General features: G+C 43.2%; 2 protein-coding genes across 6 annotated transcripts in view; both read left to right on the top strand.

Moving 5' to 3' along the window:
* The window catches only part of cabin1 (calcineurin binding protein 1), a 45,223-nt gene extending 34,292 nt beyond the window's left edge, over positions 1–10,931 (top strand). For 3 of the 5 annotated variants that reach the window (XM_039802354.1, XM_039802352.1, XM_039802350.1), the window contains 4 exons: positions 4,795–5,056; positions 7,809–7,967; positions 8,146–8,348; positions 8,460–10,931. In XM_039802354.1, the coding sequence (XP_039658288.1) occupies positions 4,795–5,056; positions 7,809–7,967; positions 8,146–8,348; positions 8,460–8,603 (768 nt within the window). In that variant the 3' untranslated portion in view covers positions 8,604–10,931. Of the gene's footprint in view, positions 1–4,794; positions 5,057–5,437; positions 5,562–7,808; positions 7,968–8,145; positions 8,349–8,459 lie in introns of those variants that run through there. The other 2 variants (XM_039802351.1, XM_039802355.1) reach the window with 2 other exon arrangements.
* An 880-nt stretch (positions 10,932–11,811) lies between these two features.
* tbx16 (T-box transcription factor 16) lies at positions 11,812–21,118 on the top strand. The gene is given in 11 exon segments (XM_039802349.1): positions 11,812–12,066; positions 16,575–17,081; positions 17,232–17,388; positions 17,508–17,610; positions 18,292–18,456; positions 18,608–18,754; positions 18,850–18,920; positions 19,080–19,165; positions 19,251–19,464; positions 20,211–20,392; positions 20,395–21,118. Coding segments are annotated over 10 exon segments (1,422 nt in total). The 5' UTR covers positions 11,812–12,066; positions 16,575–17,065; the 3' UTR covers positions 20,676–21,118.
* The last annotated feature ends 2,054 nt before the right edge of the window (positions 21,119–23,172 follow it).

The raw sequence follows: 23,172 nt of genomic DNA, 5'->3' as shown, positions 1-23,172 counted from the left end.
TTTAAGGCTTTACTCGAGATAAGTTTATGATGCAGCAGCAGTAAGTAAGTAAGTAAAGTTTATTTCTATAGCACATTTAAAAAAACAGCTCGCGCTGACCAAAGTGCTGTACATAGTGCATTAGCCACATGCTGATAAAATAAAATAAGAAAAATAAAATAAAACACGTACAAATCAGTGATTTAGGTTAAAAAGTACATCGAAAGACAAACACTTAATTACAAACCTAGCAGGATAAGACAATTAAGAAGTAATGTAAATGTAAAAAGATGAGTTTTGAGCCTGGCTTTGAATATCACAATTGAAGGGGCATTTCTGATGTCAGGTGGCAGTCGGTTCCACAGCTGAGGACCAGCAACAGAAAAGGCTCTGTCACCTTTTTGCTTAAGCCGGGACCGTGGGACATGGAGGAGGCTTTGGCTGGAGGATCTGAGGGACCTGGGGGCTACGTGAAGATGAATAATATCAGCTATGTAGCTGGGGGCCAGGGCATGAAGTCCTTTAAAAACCATCAACAGTATTTTAAATTGTATCCTAGACTGGACTGGAAGCCAGTGCAAGGAGGCTAGGACAGGTGTGATGTGTTCACGCTTTTTTGTATTCGTGAGCAGCCTAGCCGCTGCATTTTGGACCATCTGAAGCCGTGCCACCAGAGTCAGAGGGAGACCAAAGTAGAGAGTGTTACAATAGTCTAAGCGGGAGGTTATGAAGGCATGGATGACTTTTTCCAGATCATTGTATGACAGAACAGACTTGAGTTTAGAAATTATTCTTAGTTGGTAAAAACTGGACTTTGCAACAGAAGATATTTCTTTCTCCAGGTTAAGATGGGAGTCTAAAATAACACCCAAGTTACGTGCATGGGGTTTAACATAGGGGGTAAGGTGACCAAGGTCGGCAGGGATGGCAGTTTTGGATTTTGAAGGACCAAAGACAATAACTTCAGTTTTGTTTTCATTTAACTGAAGAAAATTGTTAGCCATCCAGATTTTAATTTCTTTCCAACAGTCTAAAAGAGGCTGCATGGAGTTGCTGGATTTAAGTGGGATGTATAGTTGGGAGTCATCTGCATAGAAATGGAATGAGATAATACATTTTCTGATGATGTTACCTAAGGGGAGCATATAAAGGCTGAAGAGTATTGGACCCAGAATGGATCCCTGAGGGACACCATAAGACACAGGGGCAAGGGATGAGGAGTACTGGCCTATGGATACTGAGAAAGATCTTTGGTGGAGGTAGGAGTGAAACCAGCTTAGAGCTGTACCCTTGATGCCAACCCACTGTTCGAGACGCTCTAATAGTGGACTATGGTCTACAGTGTCAGTATTTCAGTGTCACTGTTTTACATAGCCTTTTTAAACGAATAGCCAAAGAAAATATCCACAACCCTGTTTTAGATTGCAGCAGGTAAAGGTTTAACCAAGCAGATAATGTCAGGGAAAGCTGCGACCGTCACGGATCAAGATTAATTAAAGTCTGGTCTCCAGCATGGCAAACTTATGCTTTACCAGCCAAGCTAAAAATATCTATCGGAGTTGTCCTGATGTTGCACACCCCACCCATCTGCCAATCCAAGTAGGATGAATGCTAATTTTACTTGTCTGCAGTTTAGCTTATAATAGCAAGTTTAAGAATGGATGTTTTGTCGTTTTGTAATATGTGGGGAATTAGCATGCAGCATCTGTAGTAAGATGTGCTAAACATGAATGACTTCAGGCTTTAGCCTGCCAGTGTTAAATATAGGCCAAAGCATGGTGTGAATGTCCCTTCAGCCTCACTCTGTAGTTAAACTCGTCATTGGTTTCAACTGAGCATCGGAATGCTTACTTATCTGCCCAGGCAACGTGCATATGATTTACAAGACAAAGTGACAAAATGATCTAAATACATAAATATGTGTCTAATTGTAGTAACTCTAATTGGTTCAGCTGGTGCTAAACCAACTATTAGCTCAGCTTTGTCTTCAGTACTCATATTCTTCATTGAATTATAAGCTGCTCGGTGACTTCCCCTTCCTCATATCCCTCCTCCTGCCCACACAGTCAACAAGTGTATCTCTGCCCACATCCTGTTGTCACGGTGATGTTCCCCAAACCTCAGGCTCATGAGAAGTAGCTGTGAGCAGATTAATCTCTGTTTTCCTAGTTCACTGATCACATCATCTTATTTTCTGCATGGATCTTTTTGTCGCCTTTGTTAGTTTTGTAGTGTTAGTTTCGTCCGTCTCATTTTCACGCATAAACACACGACACAGAGATGATTGTGCAGATGAGGCACAGAGCTGGAATTAGAATCTGTATTTACAGAAATGGCTGTGCAACATAACGACTTCAAACTCATCAAACGGTTTAATTTGAAAACTTGTTATTTCATTATGGCCATTTGTTATTAAATTGGTGACTTATAGTTAAAATCTTATACAGTGCTGCTCATGAGTTTAGGAACCCATGCTAAAGTTGACTAAAAAGAGGAATAAAAAAAAAATGGAAATTGATCTTAATGCCTTAATTAAAAAAAATTGGAAAACTCCAACATTTTAGGACACCAATTCTCTATGTGAATGAATAATGCATCGTGAATAAATAAATGTTCTTCCTTAAAATACAGGGGGCATAAGTATAGACACCCTTATGTTAAATTCCCATAGAGGCATTATTAAAAGCCAGTTATTTCATGGATCCAGGATACTATGCATCCTGATAAAGTTCCCTTGGCCTTTGGAATTAAAATAGCCCCCCATCACCACATACCCTTCACCATACCTAGAGATTGGCATGGGGTACTTTCCATAAAATCATCTCTCAATGCAAAACAAACCAGCTATTAGGCTAACTGAAATAAAACCATGACAATCTCTAGGTATGGTGAATGGTAATTAGCCTGCATGTGTGTGTTCTCGTTTTACCTTGATGCTGAAAAGATGCTTCTGCGTACTAGCATTTTCTGCATTCTGATCTAACTGCTGTTTATGTGCAGTTATTGTGCCACCAGCTCCTGCCGTGTTTTTTTTTTTATTTGGTTGCACTTCTTTGTAGTGGGAAATGTGAGTAGGCACCTTGGAGTTCTCAGCTCGAGGGCACGAAACATTCTTGCCTGCTTCTTACAGATTTCACACGTCCCTTCAAGCCCCCACAAGTGCAGCTCTGCTCGCATAGTGCTCAGCCGGAAAATTGGCCGTGTTGCACTCTGTGTATTGTTTGCTCCCCCTTAGTTCGATGCCGTGTCAGGAGGAAAGCATGACAAGGCTCTTTGTTACTGTCACTCAATCAATGCCTGGTATATTTTCTTAATCTTGAGATGGAGCAGCTCTTTGAGGGACTTGGAGGGTGCTTCATTAAAGCACTCCAGTCTCTCCTCCTGTGTATCAGCAGGCTTGGAAGAATGTTGAGGTGTTACTCATCAAAGAATATGGACATTTGCCTCACAAAGAAGCTGTGGTGTATGTCCCATTTTGGCAGGCAATTTAATTGAAATGTTCGCTTAGCCGGTCTTTCAATTGTGTTGGAAAGATGACCAAACCTGAACACAGCTGCTCTAATCTGATTTTAAATCCCCATCTCGATAATTACACATAACCATCTTTCAATTCACGTCGTGGGTCCTCGGTCTGGCTGCCAGCAGCCCACTCCCACCACCACACAGCAAACACTTGAGGAACCTACAGGCTGGCTGCATGCCATGTATGAGCCGCAATTCTCTCAGGTACAGTGTTTTTTGAATACACACACGGTCCAGCTGACTTGTTGGTGTCTTTGTTGCCGATGTTTAATTCATGAGGTCTGAATCATCAAAGTGGGCTGTGGAGCTGCTGCGTGCTTGAAGCTGCTCTGTGTTAAGCTGAAGGATCTGTCCAAGCTTCCGGAAGGCTACCGTCTGTTTGTCTGGTTTCGCCTGTGCTCCGCTGTGTGAATCCCGTTGGGAGATCCATCATATACAGCTGTGATTCAGAGCACCATTTGACTTAAACTCCCAGCAGAGAGCCTGAGAAAAATGGTATGAGAGCTCTGTTATTGCCACATTATCTTGAGATAGCATGCATCTGTCAAAACCGGCTTGTCATGACAGTAGTGTAGTACTGAACGTCGCCCCTTGGCTTTTGAAATCTTGAAAAAACTGGAAGACCTTTTATAATCAAATGTACCTGTGACATAGGAGCACTCTCTCTGTGGTAAATCTGAAGTCCTATTCACATGCTGGCATAATTAAGGCAGTACAGTTCCACTGTTCTGGTTATACAATGATTTCTTTAGCTAGTTACATATTGCCACAGCTCAAACATTAGACTGAAGAGCTGGTTTTACAGGTGGATAAATGCTAGTTTTCATCCAACTTTTCATCCATTTTAAATTGAAAACTAGAGGTGTATTCTGTGCTCCTCGGTGTTGCCATGACAGCGGCTGTGGGAGCAGGGCGGCTGTTGTCACAGGTTGTTTGTGCAGCTCTTGTGTTTGTAAGTGGTCCTCAGAAGGACACACGGGGAAAGTGGCTCAGAGGGATGTAGTGTGGTGTAGAGCTGAGATCCCAACACTGAATCCAGCACACAAAGTAAGCCTCTAAACCCCTGGGGGACGGCATCGCAACTCTCTAAAGGATTTCATTACTGCTAATGTGTCAGAGCCTACACTGATATTGCTGATGTGTTGTGGTATCGACTGTGGCTCACTCTGTTTCTCTGGCTCGGAGTCTCTAGCCAGATTTTGTCTCCAGGGAGTACGTACAGCTCTCAGAGGAGGGTTAACACCGCAGAGGGATCCCACCTCCTCACGACCAACGCTCTTCTTCTGTCTCCAGCAGGCTGCAGGCGATGCCCCAACCACACCCAAGTACACCAAGGAGCACCGAGACCTCTTCTTCCCGGCCTCCCTGCCGACTCCCGTCCTGCTCAGCCACGCCGCCTGCCACCCGCTGTCCAGCCCGGAGGGTCACACCAAAGTGGCGTACGAGCCGCTGAGCAAGTTGTCCAGACCTCAAGCTTCGGGCTTCCACGATCAGGCACAGCACCGGAGAGCAGCTAGCCTCCCTGCTGCAGCCATGGCCTTCCTACCACACACAGGTACGGTGGCCTCCACTCCAACACATGTACATACAGTATGTCTGTTTAATGTACACATATTAAAGTTATTTCCCTCTCTAAAGCTTGGAAGAATTTAGAGATAAAATGCTCTTTTGGTTGAAATTGGTAATAATGCTGCTGTAGTGTAAAACTGTTATTGAGGTGAAGCTTTGCAGTTGTCAGTTCAGTTTGTAAAGACAGAAAGTGCTTTAGTCCATGTGGCCAGCAGGGGGCGCCTGTGGACTTCCACAGATCTGTTACATAACAGCAGACTCTGCTCCCCTTATATTTTGCCTTTTGGGTTTTGTCAGCACCAGAGTTTTATGACTCGGTGTCCTCCAGACTGTGATTATTTCTCTGAGCTTCTGATTGGTTTGGCAGAATAATCACGGAGCCTCGCAGTGAATATTCTGGCCCTGCTGTTTCAACAAAGATGCATTTCTTGGACCCAGTGTCTTCAGTCTGAATCCCCCTGATTTAAAAAAATAAAAAATTACTAACTCAACCTGTAAGCTTGAATCTTCATTTTGTATTATTTGGTAGTGTATGTTTCTTTATAGTTATTAGATTTAATTATTATTTAGAATGTTTTGACAATCATTAGATTATTGTATGAGGCCAGTTGAGCCACTGGGGGGCAGTAAACAGCATTTAGAGACTGAAGGCAATCCTATTGTTGTTGAGGCAGCTTTCTCTATTTCTGTCAGATAAATGTAGCCTGATGTCGTCATACTCAGATTCTAGTCAGAATATGAGTCTGATGCTGCTCCATTGGGCTGTGATTATGGGGCGTGTTTCAACTGAACCAGGAAAGAAACTGCCTCTGCACTCAATTGGATAGACCTACAACCAATCAGAGCGCCCCGTCTTCTTAGCGATCATCGGGGCCAGCTGATAAATTCAACTTTTGCCGAATCCCGTAGGAATGGCGGCAAAAACAGCTTTCCGATCGACAAATGCATTGATCGTGGTTCTCTGTTCCTCTTTCAAAATGATTGCGCTGTCGATATCTTCTATAACAGACGCGATGGCGGAATCTACACATCTCAATTCTCCAGCGGCAGCCATTTTTGTTGTAAACAAATTCAACCCAAGCGCTCTTTGGTGACGTGGTTGATTACGTTACTGTTGATCATCTGTCCATCATCGTATACTGTAAAGCCTGCCCTCACAATTTGATTGGTCCGAACAGCTCTGGCTCGAGCGTAGTTGCTCCACAACGGATCAAGTCCAGACCGAACTTCCTGACCTCAAATGTTGTGGGCGGGGCTAAGTTCGGCTGGCATCCAGGCTAAGATAAATGCTCAGTCAGTGGAGCTTTTACATTTGTCTCTCTTCCAGTTGGGCTCTCCGGTTTTTGGCTCATTTTCAGCTAATAATAGTCATGGGCTTTCTACCGCAACCTTTTTAACCTGATTTGACCTCTTTGATTGATCTCTAGACATCTTGCAGGTAACAAACATGACACAGTTGTTGCTTTTAACATACATGAGCCTAAGGAACATTGTATTACATGGACTTTACTTCAAATCTACTGTAAATCGAGCAAAAAACATCTAACCTACACTGACAACCAGCTATGGGTGCTGTACGAGAATGATCGGCCACTTGTTTAAAAAATGAAGCACATTTAAGGAATATATACACATAAATAACTCAAATTAACATAAAATCATATAATGACTCGATATTTTATGTATCCCTCTCACACAATAATACGTTTGGTTCTTGTTTAATTCCGTTGTGATGTTTTGAGCAAATTCTATTTATGTTTTTGTGAGTGAAAAATCCCCCCAAGGCAAGGCAGCTTCATTTCTATAGAACATTTCAGCAACAAGGCAATTCAACGGGCGTAACATAAAACATAAAGAGCAATTAAGAACCATAAAAAAGCACACTTTCTGCTAAACACTTTAATACATTAGGTTTCAGGCAGAGCTCTCTGCAACTACACATCAGTATTCATCTTTAAAATAAATAAATAAATTAAATTAGAAACCTACAATGCTGCTTCACAGCAACCTTTACGGAGCTCTGTTTCAGCTTAGCCTGAGTGCATCTTATCAGCTATTGCATCTACACAGCGGGGAATCGTAACAAGCCATTGCAAGCAGATTTTTCATCATAAATCCAGTTTACTGAAAGTGTGTTTAACCATTAGCTGCATAGCATATATTTGTGTGGATCTATTAAGTATCAAGTTAATACAGTTGGATGACCTTTTTGAAGCAGTTGCATAAGTTACAGATACAGGAGTATTTATACATACACACACACACACACACACACACACACACAGGTTAGTATTAAGTAACCTTGCAGCGCTCTGTATTATATAATGGTTTCCTGGGCAACATAAGTGGAGAAGCCTGGGAGAGTATTAGATAATTTTTGTTTTCATTTGTCTCTGTCTGAGCTGCAGGAGGAAATTTGCATTCAGTTGACATATACTCCTCTCAGATAGCTGTCTAATGAAAGAAAAGTTATTGTCACTTAATTGTCTGGCAATAAATGTTAACATGAACATGCTGTTATTGAATTTCTACATCAGAATACTGTCATCTTTACTCTGTTCTATGTCTTAGAAACTGCCCATCCTTGATTAGTGGTTGGGTCTTATGTCACCGCCATCTCCTGCCATGAACTTTGTTGGCATGGGATCCGATTAAGAATTACAAATATTGTAAAGATGCCTAATTCCATGGGGATGCTGATGGGATAGCTTCAACACATGTATTGTTTGTGCCCACAGAGGAGCGGGAGGAGCCCTCAGAGGGACTTTCGTACCGACAGCAGGAGTCGCACCTTTGTCATCAGATGAAACTCGCCACTGTATCCCAGGGGCAAGAGTCGGCAGCAGGCTGGTTCCAGGAGGAAACGGCCACATGTAGCACCGCGCAACCTTGCCCAGGTCAGATTCCTTTGAATAAAAGTGTGATTTGAAATAAAAGGCCACACAACAAGTAGGACACACAGGTTGAGTTGATTGGTATTCCAATATAAACTGTACCTAGCAGGACTTTCAGTTACTTCATGTGCCTTGAAGATGTTTGAATATTTAGAAATGTCTTCTTATTTGTCTCTCTCAGACCAGCAGCAGTATGCCAGCGATGAGCAGTCAAAGCTTCCAGACGCCAGCCGAATCCGCTCCCGCGTCCCAGCCAACATGCCAAAGCTTTTCATCCCTTCCACCGTTACCAAGTTTCCGCCGGAAATCACAGTGACGCCTCCAACGCCCACACTTCTCTCCCCCAAAGGCAGCATCTCCGAGGAAACCAAACAAAGACTCAAGGTATGCCGTTTGACTCTAAATATGTGTTTCCGTGCGAGTGTACATATATCCGTACATGCAGGTGTTTTAAACCGCACTCAACGGTGAGCCCTTCTCTCTGCTCCGTTACAGAACGTCATCCTGTCATCTCAGTCTGCTGCCACAGTCAAAAAGGACACCCTGAGCCAGCCGGCGCTGGAGGTGCAGGAGACGTCCAGCCAGGAGTCATCTCTGGAGAGCGAGTCGGACGAGGAGGACGATTACATGGACGTCTGAGCCTCTCCAGGCTGCGTGTGCTGAAATTGAACAAGGCCTTTTTGTCACTCTGCCAAACCCTGTGCCCCGCCCCCCCGTCTTAAAAAGGAACGGCACACATCACTGCAGCAGCTGTCTTCGTTGATGCTATTGCTCCCCCATGTGCATTATAAAAAAAAGCCCTCACAAACTGGAAAAACGCAGTGTGCCCATCGCCTGTCATGTCGCCGTGTTGCTCTGCTTGTCTGCAGCAACGGTGTAAATGGCAGACGACGATGGCTTTAGTCTCACAGCATCTATAATGTGCCATTTATGCATATCACACATGAACTTATCGAGCTCTCCTGCACCCCACCGTTCACTGGATCTGGCAACAAGGCCTTTCAGCCCTTTTAAAGCCAACCAGTCCCGTGTTTATGCATTTGTTTTTTTATGTTCTGTGCTAACTGCAGCTAAATCTTCGTCTGAGAACTCGCCAATCCGAGGTGCCTCGGTCTGGACTGATGCTCAGGAGCATGTGCCTGCTGTCCACCACTTTGACCACTTACTTTGGCATGAGAACTTCATCTGCAAGATCCATAGCATTGGTACATAATCTATTTGAATCAACACAAGGGTGAAATAAAGACAATCGGCTGCATCCGAGGTTCGTCTGTGCAGCTCACGGGCCACACAGCCTCACACCCTGTAGCAGAAATGTTTACACTAACGTTTGGGATGCGTTTCATTTTGTATTCTTGTAATATTTTGTCCTAATATAGTTTTATTTTCTTTGGTGTGCATTTGTAGCTAAGAGGAACCGTTCTCAGCAGGAAGTCATCCTGTCACCAGCACTGATCTGAACGAAAGGGAAAGGGGGTTTTCAGTTGTCATGAATTAGCTTTTGTACATATCACAATCCAAATATCTTTCCAACGTGTTTGGCCTTTAATGGGTTGAGTATTAAGCTGGATAAGTGTGTGCTTGTGTGAGAGTGTAAACATTAAGGTGTGAGGGTCACTTCCATTTCAGTCAACTCAGGAAGCGACTCGCGGCCAGGAGAATCGCTCACTCCTGATTTCAGTGGAATTGAAATGCGTGCAGAGGAAGACTTTCTAATACAGATGCCTTTCCATTGAAACCATTTTTGGTAAATTTGTCACAATTCTTCTAGCTTAACTCAGAGGAAGACAACAGAATGTTTTGTACAGATTGTTTTCTATAAAAATAAGAAAGATGTTTACTGATTGTTTCTTGAAGCTGTCTAAAGAATAATTTTTGGAAAAGGACACAAATGAATAATTGTAAACTATCACCCTTGATAAAAAAAGAAGAAAATTTTTGTATTTTATTTCATTGTTTTTCTTTATTTCTTTGGTGTAACATATTTTTCTATTGTTCTTGTGGGAATGTACCACGGCTAAAAGAGTAACCGGGTTGAAGGCTTCAGCTCGGCTCAGCTTCCCCACCCCTCCCCCCCACACTCTATTCTGTCTGGACTGAATGCATTATAGATGTCAAACCAAAAATATATTTGAGAAACACAATATGTGTTCTGTGTGCTGCTTGATATCATCCAGATCTCCATAGCATGTTATCACCATGGGGTCTCTGCATCCGGTTTTATTTGTCGTCTGTATGAACTGAACTCTCAGCACAGCTCAGACCTCCTGGGCTTCTGAGAAAGAAACCGTTAGGTAGCACTAGGGCTGTTCTATTATGGAAAAAAATATAATCACGATTATTTCGGTCAATATTGAAATCACGATAATTTAACACAATTACTCGTTGACTTCTGGAAAGATGTTGCAATAATTGAACTTAAACAGTGGAAGAAGTTAAATAAATCAACATTAAAAAAAACACAATGTGAAATGTGCCTTAATACTTTTCCTATTTAAACTTGATTTTTTTCATTCAGAACACGAGAAAATAAAGCGTTTACTTGCAAAACGTAATGAGCTAAATAATTGTCTTTCTCGATTATTCTGTTTTGGTGATCATTGCGAGCCAAAATCATAATCGCAATTAAATTTCGATTAATTGCACAGCCCTAGGTAGCACCATCTGTGACTGCTGTAATTATGGTTTATTATAAGATGTATGGACACATAATGTGTACTGATGCTTAAAATCAACATTCTCAACTTTTATGTATAGAGCAAAAGTACCAGCATCCTACAACATGTCCAGTAGAACTACCTAAACACAGTTGCCGGACGGATGTTTTTTTTTCTTCATGTTTAAGATGCTAACCTATGATGTTGTTACATGTATAATGTTGTATGGAAGTGGACAGAATGCATAAGCAAGACACTAAATATTGTTATGAACACATTAAAAACCTACTGGGGGTCACCTAATGATTTACTTCACATGTGGTTGAAACAAAGTTACCTACCAGTTTGACTACCTTTATCATAATTCACAACATGTAAAATAAAAATAGCGAGAAAATTACAGCTTTATCCACAACGCTTAATTTAGATTCAAGAATTAACATTAATATGAACCAGGAAAGTAAAATTTTACTCATAATTTGACAGTAGCATTTCTCTTCTTTAGATCACTGCTGCAATGCTTTAGCGGACAATACTCCTGTATCAAGATGAAGTATTTATGCATCCTAATTTCATTTCATTGGCTTTTTGTTTCACCACCTAAACAGTTTTTAAGAGGGCGGCATAAAAGTGCATAAAGGGGCACTACAAAAGACTTTAAAGAGATAGTTAAGATGCATGAACTTCCTGTCAAAGATGAATGTATTTCTTAAAGTGCTCATATTATGCTTTTTGGCTTTTCCCCTTTCCTTTATTGTGTTATATATCTTTTTTTGTGCATGTTATAGGTTTCCAAAGTGAAAAAGCCCAAAGTCCACCCCAAAGGGACTTACCATCTCCAACAGAAAACACTGTTCACCAACTGCTCCAAACAGCTCTGTTGTAGTCCAGCCTTTACTTCAGAGACAAACGTGGTCACTTTGGAACACACGTTATAATGCTCGCCTAGCTGCTAGCGTGGCACGCCTTCATACTCTGCTTCTGACTGGCTAGTAGTCCTTCCCTAGCTACTGCGCATGTGTGACTCCCAACAAAGATAGGAACAGAAGTGTGATGCCTCACTCTGTAGCCAAAACCGAGAGCTCAACACACAGGGTGAAAAGAGGAGCTGCAGCAATGTGCAGTACAACAAAAAATCTGGTGTTTTCTGAAAATGAAACCACATTTTTAACACCTTTTCTGGTACAACCTCTAAATACAATTATGAACCTGAATATGAGCACTTGAGCAACTTAGTTTTTTAAATGACAAGGCTAAAACCAGCCTAATGAGGTTTTGGCGTTAACGTTCATTTTGTTTTGTCGTTTTATATATTAGTCTCTAAGAGATCATCAGGTGACTGTTGGACGTGATGGGACATCTGCATGCTTCCCAGGCTGGCAGCAGCCAGAAGATGTCCCAGTGTTCTGTAAAGAGGAAGGGGATGGATACTCACTAAAACACAGGTCAGTCAGGGCCACACATGGACACACAACATATAAAAGGGACGGCTCATTTCTGAGTGTGTGTGTGTGTGTGTGTGTGTGTGTGTGTGTGTGTGTGTGTGGCCCATGATTAAGCTACATTTTTTTTATGATCAATTTTTTATTTATTTAATATTTTTTGAACACAACATATAGAACAAACAAAACAAACAACAAACGAACAGGAACCAAAACCCTCACCCAATTCTAATTCTTGTGGTGTTGAGGTCATTAAGCTACTTTTAAAACTGCCAATTATAAAAGCCCACAGGCTAATATAATACAATGATATAATACAACTGACAAATGTTTTCTTGCAGGATAGTCGAGGCAATTTTATTGACATAGCCTAAAATCACATCAATCTGCCTGAAAGGGCTTTACAATCCGTACAGCATACGGTCTTAGACACTTGATTCAGATGAGGAAAAAGAACGTTCGATAGGAAATCAAAATAGTTTTAAATAGTTCTGAAATCTAAAATAGATCTCATGAAAAAGCATCTTCTTCCAGTGGGAGTGGAGCTGCGTACGGGCTCTGTGGCGGACCACCCCGCTGACCACATTGACTTTGTGGTCAAAGGGCTCGTACACGCTGGTGTGAAGTCTCCGACACGAGGGAAGTCATTAGTCTTCATTAGCAACTTCCAGGAGTTTCTTATGAAGTGCTGTGAAGTTGTCATTTGCCCCCTTTGCCAGGCAAGCTAGATTTGAGGTTTGTTTTCTTATGTGGTGGACCAAATGTGAGCTCAGCCCGGCCCCCCAGTTCGCTGCATCGCAGTCACTCCGGAGTTCCAGTCGCTCAGGGATGCCAGAGAGGATAATATAAGAGATTATTTTTATAGCAGCTTGTTGTTTTTTTTCATAATCTCTGCAAATTGATGAATTGGCGTTTACCCTAATCAAATCGGACTCATCGAATCGGTTTTCTTGTTGAGAGAAATACAGCATACGCTCGGGTGTCAGACCTTTTTAGATTAAAGTTCTCTGCGGTGTCATAAACTACACATGCTGTTTGCGAGCCCTCTCTAAGCACAGCATCTCAAAGCAGATCGAGTGAAATCCCAATCGACCCCGTTTGCCAGGTGAAGGCATTTCCCCTGCCATGTTGAGTTAACGTTCGGTCTCCTGTGACATCATGTAGTCTCCAGCCACGGGGCTGCTATCTCTCCACAAACCCCTCAAGTGGCCAATTTAAGCATCAAAAGGGCATGCTGCATGGCTAATGTGAGCGAAAGGTGTGAGATTTCTCGTCAGTCCACTCCGGGGGCTCTTTATTGGGCTGCTGCAGAGCCGTCTGATCCCCGGGCCCTGGCTGTATATTGGCAGCTGTTAACTGTCGAGCACAAGGGGAATCGGTGCAGTTAAAGCAAATGGCCAAAAAGGACTGACACCTGGGAGGTGGAACAGCGCTGCCAAAGGTGATCCAGGAGTAGGAAGGGAAAGCCACAGTGGAAGCAGACCACGAGATATGTGGGGAGGGCAGTTTGAACAGGAGGAATCAGCTGTTTATCATAACTGAAGATGGCCAGTCCTCCTGTCATCCCTCATTATCGACTCTACTGATATTAAGTAGCTATAGAAAGCCGTGGTTCCCAACCTTTTTTGGTGTGAGGTAACAGCCCTGTCAGATGAACTCACGTACCCATAGTCCTCGATTCCCAAATGCGTGTTCCAAATTTATAACACTATTCATTATATAATCATAAAAATAAATGTTTTTGTACTTTGTATGGTCAATATTCAGGTAGGTTTAATCGTACTAGTTAGTCGCACTATTACTACTTTGAGTGAAGCTGAATGTCCTGCACCCTTACATATCTGCAACATGTAGTGTTCAGGTGTAGTAGCTAATGTCTTCTTTTAACCAAATCATAATTCAATTTTTTTTCTAAATCAAATTAGTTAAGCTGCTCCACAATCTTTCCACATACCCCTCTGGCAACAGCAGAAGTACCTCCTGGGGTACACGTACCCCTGGTTGAAAATGACTGTTTTATGAAGTGTTTTTAAGGCCTTTAACCAAAATCCACCATGTTTTTGGTAAGCAGTGCGTATAAATATTCTCCTGATCACCTCCCTGATGTGCCATCCAGTCCAGATCGCCCCCGGGCTGGCTGACCACCTCTGACGTCTGTCCCCAGGCCATGCACCGAGGCCTTTACCAGTCACACCTGTCGCCTCCAGACCCTGTGTGTGTGTGTGTGTGTGTGTGTGTGTGTGTGTGTGTGTGTGTGTGTGTGTGTGTGTGTGTAATGAGATTGACACTGCCGCTGCTGAAACGTACACCTCAGCTCAGAGCCAGACAGCGACACACTCCGCTGCCCCGGCGGCAGTGACCCGACGAGGACTCATCATCGAAATGTCTTTATTTCTCGCAGCGTCTTCCTCCCCAAAACTACTCACAGAGCCGTGTGACTCCTCTGCCCCTGTGAAACAGTCACAGAGTGCCCCCCCCCCAGCGCAGGGCCCCCGAGGAGCTGGCTAAGTGCTAAGTGAGGAGAGCCACGCTGAACCTGTGATTAATAACTCCTCGACAACAGTTGGTTTCACATAAGGAGGATAAAAACACATCGCACTTCCTCAAGGCCAATGTTGTGCCACCAAGCTCCACAGACAGGGGGGGGCATTTAACATGATGATCGTACAGAGATCTCTGCATCTTTAAGTGCATCAATAAAAGCCCACTGTTATTACCCTTTTTTTTTATCCTGCATCGACCCCCGCACGGGAGCTTTAAAGAGGCTAGTCAATATTTTCACAGGGAAGACTTTCTAGCAGCGAACGTCTCTTTGTGCTCACTTAGCTGCTGATTCTACGGAGGGCTGTGCAACCTTTACAACTCCGGGGGAGCGTTTTCTGCTCTGCAAACGATTGCTTTTAAAATTCTACATTAGGGCTGAACAGTTAGAATCCAAATTTCATCAAAATCGCAACACAAGGCAGCAGATATTTGTTAAAGGCTAAAATATGTGTGTTAAAATATCATTTTAAATGTAATATTGCCGCGGTGCACAGCAGTCCTCGCATACACATCCTGTTCTTACAGACTTAGGAAAAGTATGTTTGGTACAGATCCCTGCAAAAAATCATACATAATCATTTTAATGTTTTTTTTAATTTATTTTTTTATGAAAATGAGAATAACGATGTAAAAAAACAAAAAAGGTTCCCTCTAATACACGCAAATCATATCGCCATTGCAGTATCAGTCAAAAATAATCGCCATTAGATGGTTCAGCCCTATTCCAGATCACGTATTGCATATGGCTGTAATAACCATACAGTTAGACAGAAGCAGACCTTTGTGCGTGGGTGTCAGGGAGCTGAGCTTACTGAAGGCACTGTATGCAGACATGAGAATACAATGAGAAATGTCAGTGGAAGTGGTGTGTCCATGCTAGAAAAGAGTGTTGAATGAGATGTGAGAGTCTCCTCAATTCAAATGTTCCATGTCAGTGGAAGCAACAGGGGGACTGTGGTCTAATTTTGTTCCTCTATGCTAGTGTTTTAGCATTTGTTTTTTAAGCCGGCGGTAACGTGGCACGAGCCAGGCAGAGACAGGCCTGGATTTAAGCCTGGATGTGGACGGTGGGAGGACGGCCCGGGGTTGTCGCGGGCAGGTCTTTATTTTCAGGCACCCTCCTGTCCCATTCAAGGCCGACTTGGGCTCGTGGTGCTAACTGGCTGTTAATTGCCTGCCTATACACAAGGCTTTCTCCACATGCAGAAACTAGCTCCTTCAAGGGAAACTAGCCTAATGAGATTATCTATCAGAGCATGGGCCTGTCTAGACAACCCCAATACACAACCCCCACCACCCACAGCCTGCAGAGGAACGCCCCCAGGTAAAAGTTACCTGCAGAAAGTGTGCATGTTATCATTACACCATTATGGGTTTACGCCCACTGCTTAATTTCTATTATGGAGAAAGCTGAGGGTGTAGAAAAAGTGTAAAAGTGATCATATATTTGAAAATGGTCTTTTATTTTTCATCTAATTTTAGATCAATATAAATGTGCAATAGTGAGTGTTAGAATGAAGGTTATACTTATATTCTTTTTAATATTAGATATGATATATTCTATATTAAGACAATTCAATTATACAAATTTGTTTTTGATTTAACTAAAGTATAAAGAATAAAAAAAGGGGTAAGGACCAGAACATAGAAATCCTTATTTGAATAATTTACTATCATTTTGAAAGATATGTTTGCTGAGGATTTTTGTTTGTGTTGGTTCTCTTGCCTGTACTGACATGTACATGTTTTGAATTCATCTCTTTTATTTAACATAATTATTATTTTAAAAATATTATAGAAAACAACTTCTCCAGTGCAGAAAACACTGATTATCTCATTTAGAAACGTACCCTCCATTGTATTTTTCATCCGCTTTAATTGTATTATATTGTGTATTTACCACAAACACACTAAATGTCGTTTTTTTTGTGTGTGCGGTTATGTCTGTGTGAATGATATTTACACAGATTCTGGTGCCGCTGGCTTGCGAGCCCCGATCTGCAGCAGGGAAGTGCGTCCATATTTGTTTTAAAGTCTCTTAGCAGTTAATAAAGACGCATTTCCTCCGTCCCCCTTCCTGTGGGGACGGTATCAAGGCTCTGTTAAGTCTCTTTGATTTCCAGCGCCCTCCAATCACAGCGGGGGCTCTGACTCATCATTGTGCCACTTCAAAGCCTGGGAATGGCTCTCTTGACCCCACCCACTCAAGGGCTCCCCTTAAAAGTCATGGTCACCCATTCCTGCAGGACTCGTGATCTCTGAAACAACTGCTGCAGCAAGACTGACAAACCTGACTCTCTGAGCTGCTGGATTTCCTTTTTTATTTTTTCTCCTCACACGTGAGCCAGGAGATCGAGGAGGGAGAGCAGAGCTGAAGAAACACGTGGATATCACAGATACTTGGATTGCCTCAGTGCATGAAGCTTTTTCAAGCTTCTCCTGTGCCACTTACTGAACAATGCAGTCCATCAGAGGTGAGTGCTGACAGACTTCCACTGGATTTACACTGCTTTTCAATCCGCAACTCCCAATTTCCCACCAGTTTCACCTTGAGTTGTTTTCTCCGTACCTGAGCTGAACTTTTACTGATGCATGTGGCCGCAATGATTCTTGTTTACTTTTAGACTTTAAGCCCAACTTCAGCGGCCCTCCTCCCTCCTCCATGGCTGCTGGCCCCGATGCCTATCTCCAGGGCAACATGAGGATGACTCTGGAGGACCCTGAACTCTGGAAGAACTTCCACGAAATAGGAACAGAGATGATTATCACGAAACCGGGCCGGTAAGACGACAGAAAAATACCTTTAATAATGCAAAATGTTTGGGAAAGTAGTGTCTGCTGTTGGTGCATTTGCTTATTTATTTTTATTTTTCTCACGTGTCTCCTTCTGTGTTTTCCAGGAGGATGTTTCCACACTGTAAGATTAATCTGTCCGGCCTTATTCCATGCGCCAAGTACATCTTACTGGTTGACATGGTCCCTGTGGATGGTTTCAGGTATAAGGTAAGGACAGCCGTTATTTTTCTTACTCTCATTTAGAATGTTTTTTTCGTCCTAAAAAAATGTATGAAGCTAATGAAGAAATCTCTATATCGGGCCACGCAATGGTCTCCTTGGAAATCACTCTTAAATGAAGAAAAAGAAATCTAAAATGTGGAGATTTAATAACCTGCTATTAGGAGATGAAATGTTCCATAAGAAAATGAGAGAGTGGATTGAAGACTTTAATACTTAGAATTTATCATCTGAAATAGCCCCAAAAGCCATTTTTCCGTCACTTATGAATGAGTCTCATATTGATATCAGCCCTTTTTTTTTTTTTTTTTAGCTTTTCATTTCCAACAGTATAAAGTAGCCTTGACTTACCACAGCCATGGCCTTTGGCTGTAGATATCCCTCAGTGGCTACCAGTATCTCCAGACAAGACACCCCCTGTTTATCACCCCCCCCCTCTCTCTCTCCTGACATTATACATCAAAGGGTGCTATCTCTTCCTGTTTTTCTATCCCCTGCTGGGAGCCCACTCTACTACCCCCCTATCTCCGTGGGTGGTACTGGCCAGCAGTCCCTCTCCACTCTTGTCGTCGTCTTCTCGCTCTGTGGGAAGGGGAAGAAGATGAAGCTCCTCTCTGTCACAGACAGACAGACAGACTGAGTGACTGACTATCTGTCTCCTTCCTACAGTGGAATAAAGAGAAATGGGAGGTGGCAGGGAAAGCGGAGCCCCAGCCTCCCTGCAGGACCTACCTCCACCCCGACTCTCCGGCCCCGGGGAGCCACTGGATGAAGCAGTCCGTCTCCTTCCTCAAGCTCAAGCTCACCAACAACACACTGGACCAACACGGCCATGTAAGTAAGAGCACTCGAAATGGGCTGCCTAACTACCAACTTTATATCAGCTTTTTTTTTTTTGCTGTGGACTGGTAACACTTTGGCAGCGGCAAAGCGGATACTAAATACTAAATGTCTCTGAATGAATCACCCTCTTCCATATCTGCAGATCATTTTGCACTCCATGCATCGCTACCACCCGCGCTTCCACATCGTGCAGGCCGACGACCTGTTCAGCGTCCGCTGGAGTGTTTTCCAGACCTTCACCTTCCCCGAGACTTCCTTCACAGCGGTCACAGCGTACCAGAACACCAAGGTCGGTTTTTCTATCACGGCAAAAAACAATGCAAACTCCCGGCGGGATGTTACACGTTACGGAGATTTGAACTGATTTGATTTCCCCGCCTACAGATCACAAAGCTGAAGATCGACCACAACCCATTTGCAAAAGGTTTCCGGGATGAAGGCACTACTAAAAAAAGGTGGGTGTTAACACCAGTCACGTGCAGGTACAGATGATAGCAAATATTCCTGTTTGGTTGCTTTAATGAGGAAAGAAAAAAGCATCTACAGATTTCCTTTGCAGTAGGTTGTATTGAAAGTAATGCATTGTTTTAATACAACCGGATGTTCCTCTGCAGGCGTTCAAACAAGAGCCCAGCCTGCCTGGAGAAACGAGCCAAGTCGTCCGACGCTTTGATCAGGGACTCCGAGGACAGTCGGACAGGTACAGATTTCCTCCTCCTCGTCGATGTTTTCACTTTCTTGTCCTGAACTCTGAATGCCGATCTAACTGATTTGCGACTTCTCAGATTTCTGCCGGTCATCCTATGAGGGTTACGACGGAGAGGAAGGAGACCTGCCCAAAAGGAAAGAGGTCGATGGCGTCAAAGAGGAGCGTTACTCCCCATGGGCTGCTGACAGGGAGCACAGTGTGAGGACAGAGTCCCCCGCCGGGGCAGACCCCAGGGACATATACAACACGGAGCAGCTCGTTCCTGCTCCGGCTTCCTACCAGCCGTACAGGTGAATACCTAGATAGATAGATAGATAGATAGATAGATAGATAGATAGATAGATAGGTACTTTATTGATCCCCCAAAGGTGAAATTCATGGTCCCAGTAGCTTAAAGACATCACACACAACATACATCATAAACAGGATGACAAAATAACAAATCCACATGACTAATAATGACAATAAAAGATCCACATGAATGTACTAAGGGATATATAAGCATGAGACGCATGCAGTGACAAGGCAAGGACTGACCCTGTGATTCAGTATGCATGGTAAGGTGCTCTATGACAGTGGGTCAGTCCTTCCAGAAAAATGCCTTGATTATGCAGCACGTTTTCTTAAAAAATGCGATGGAATATGCAGGATATTCATGCAATTTTATGCGATGAAATTGCGGGAACTTGCAAATAGTTTATAGTTTGATGAAAAAGAGCTGCTCCATGATGTTCATGTCGTGTAATTATGTCACTTCATAACGTTCCCAAGGTAACGGGAAAACTGCTGCTCTTGTGTGAAGTAAACGCAACATTTTTCAACTTTCTGCTAAGATATATGTGAAAACGAAAATGCGGGGATTATGAAATCAATTTATGCGGCGAAAGTGCGGCGTATATTACAGTCAATATTAGAGGTTTGAAATAAGTAAGCTGTAAACCTGTAAAGTTATGCCACATATAAGACCATAATGTCTTGATGAACAGAACCATGACCAACTTTTTTTTTTTTTTTTTTTTAATCTTTTGCTCCTCAGGTTCCACGAGTACGGGAAGTCTCCCTCTCCCTCCTCCAGCGTCGGCAGCAGCAGCAGCAGCAGCGGATCGGGACGCAGCACCTTTGAGTCCCGAGTCCCCGATGTGGCCACCGTCCCCGATCACGACCCCTCAAAGCCGCGTACGCATGAGGTTGGCCCTTCCTCGTGCGGGCCCCCCACCACCCCCCCCTCCCTGCCACACAGGACTACCCGGGGGTCCTCAACATGACCATGGCCCAGGCCGGCAAGCCGGCGGTGATCGGCCACCACATCTACAGCCCGTACGGCGCCGAGCAGCCCCTGGGCCAGTGGAGCGGCGCCGGGCCGGCCCAGTATCCCCACCCTCCTCCTCCCCCCCCCCACCTGCCCACTGACTACAGCACTCAAGCTGTGCACCACGGCTATCACCATGGCAACGTGGCCGAGTGGAGCCAGTACCCGCTGTTCTCTTACTCCTGCTGGTGAAGGGAGCTTCAGTGTTCAATGCTAACTGACTGAGAGACTTTTACCCATGCTGCTGCTGCTGCTGCGCCGCCGCTGCCGCCACCATCTTGCCAGAATGCTGAGCCAGCGCCCCCAGCTGTGAGAATGCATGCCCAGAGAGGGACGGCTGGGGGCCAGAGGCCACGCCACAACAGTAGAAAAAAGTGAAGAAGTATAAGGAGACGTCTGTCGCTGCCTTCTGTTCGCACCGGCAGGTTTCAGACCGTCAGTTCTGCTGACTGAAAGCAAAGTGTGCTACGCCACACTGTTTGATTGTTTTATTGTTGAAATGTCTATTTATTTTGTATTTCATCTCATCTGCCAAGTTTAAATATTATTTTTGTAAAAGAGAGTAAAACATAAGTGTGCAATTCATGTCTGTCTTCAAATTGTGATGTGATCTGGGAATAAAAACTTTAAAGGAACGTGATTGGATGTCTTGTTTGTGTAAAAGAAAATATATTTCATCTTTTCCATCTATTACTAAAACAAACATTGTAGAACATTGTAGTTTATATATAAGATATAACTTTTGTCTTATCGAACTGTAATAAAAATGTATTGAAACACAGATGGGTGGTGTAAAATTGTAGTTCCCTTTACTCATGATGCTTACATTCAAACAAATTGTAATACACTGTTATTATTACCAACCCTCTGATTCCTACCCAGGCCTTCATATCGTCCACTGGCTGGACAAGCCGTGAAGTTGCAAATTCCCTGTGTGCAATTTTAGATTTCATCCAATCCGTGTTCTGCACACTGCAAGTTTAGCCTACTGAATGAACGAGGAAAGTTTGTAAAAAAAAGTGTCTTTGTTTGCGAGTCCTCATCTGCATGCTTTGTCGGTGGCCAGCTCTGATAAGCAGCACTTCCTTTGGTGGCGTTTGTTTGTATTTCCTCTTTGTTGACGTAACGAGGGCCACTCTGTAGTTTCGACAGGCCCAGCATGCATTAAAGACATTGTGTTACTGTGACTCCGGCTCACCTGCTGAGGTTTACCCACCGGCATCATAAAGCACTGCACGACTCTCGTTCTCCATCTCAATGGGCCTTAAAGCATGAAAATGGGGGGCTGTTGTCTCCTTTTCACAGCTGAAAAACAGAGGCCGGGCCCATCGCCTCCACCCTGGGTGGAGATGAGCTGCTAATGACTGTTGTAAATGGGGGGGGAGGGGGGGTCATCCTTCAGGAACAATTGTGGAGTGGTGTGGACTTTACTCAGTGTGAGTCATTATCTTGGAGGCTCCTTAAAGCACTATGTCCAAGCTCAGACTTCCCCAGTTCTACTTTCATTCACTCATTTGAATGAGGATAAGGAAAGAGAGATCTACAGTATACAGGAATCTGTACTGCATGATGAAGTTCAAATTCTGAGATGTTGTGAGATTGTATAATTCCCAGAAGACATCTGTTTGATTAAACCCAATAAAGAAGTAATCATAATGTAAGGGAGGAGGACAATAAAATCATCAAAGGCTAAATATTAAAGTGCTCATGTTATGCTCATTTTCAGGTTCATAAATGTATTTTGAGGTTGTACCAGAATAGGTTTATGTGGTAAAATTTTCAAAAACACCATATTTTTGTTGTACTGCACATTGCTGCAGCTCCTCTTTTCACCCTGTGTGTTGAGCTCTCTGATTTAGCCACAGAGTGAGACATCTCACTTCTGTCCCATCTTTGTTGGGAGTCGCACATGCTCAGTAGCTAGGTAAGGACTACTAGCTAGAAGCTAGCGCTGCTAGCGGTTAGCCACCTCGTTCTCAATGGCCAAACACTGCTACAGCACACACGAGTTCACCCTAATCTACAAAAGAAATTGTACAGAACTACTTCCATGTCCCTGTTCTGCAGGTATTCCAAGCAAAGTGTGAAGTGCGTCCTCGTTTAGAAGAAGTCTCCCGGCTAATCCTGCCTTGTACTGACCGAAGCTGGAGAAACAGCGAGCTTTTGCCACAGGGATCATGCAGTAATAATGCATACGGAGGGTTAGTCCCCACTTCATTTATGCATATAATCTGTATTCACAGACCAAAGCAGCTCTAATATCTGTCAGTGCACAATACAAAATAGGGCTACATTTAAATTTGCGTAAAGCCAGCGACGTCACCGGAGTATTTAGATGATAAAGCTTTTGGTTGCATTTTTCAACAAGATATTGTCACTTGTGTATTTTTTTTTCTAGTTGAATAGCTGAAAATAAACCTTGGAAAAAAGTTTGGATCTTGTCCTTTAATAACCGTTTAAGGTGAGATTTTTCAAAACTATCCGGCTCTACTGACAGTCAATGCTGACCGGTTTTGTCCGACTAAACTCAAGTGTACGTTTTCATTTTTGCTTTCCCTTTAAAAACGTTTTCTCCGATATTCTTCATTATAACATGGCGCATATATTTCATAATTAACTCTCGTTCATTTCTTAATTTCATGAATTAAAATGTGGTATCAGTTAAACTCCTCTCCCTCATATCAAAATT

Source organism: Perca fluviatilis, chromosome 6 (assembly GCF_010015445.1).
Source record: "Perca fluviatilis chromosome 6, GENO_Pfluv_1.0, whole genome shotgun sequence".
NCBI lineage: Eukaryota > Metazoa > Chordata > Actinopteri > Perciformes > Percidae > Perca > Perca fluviatilis.
This window is presented reverse-complemented; position numbering and strand designations above follow the sequence as displayed.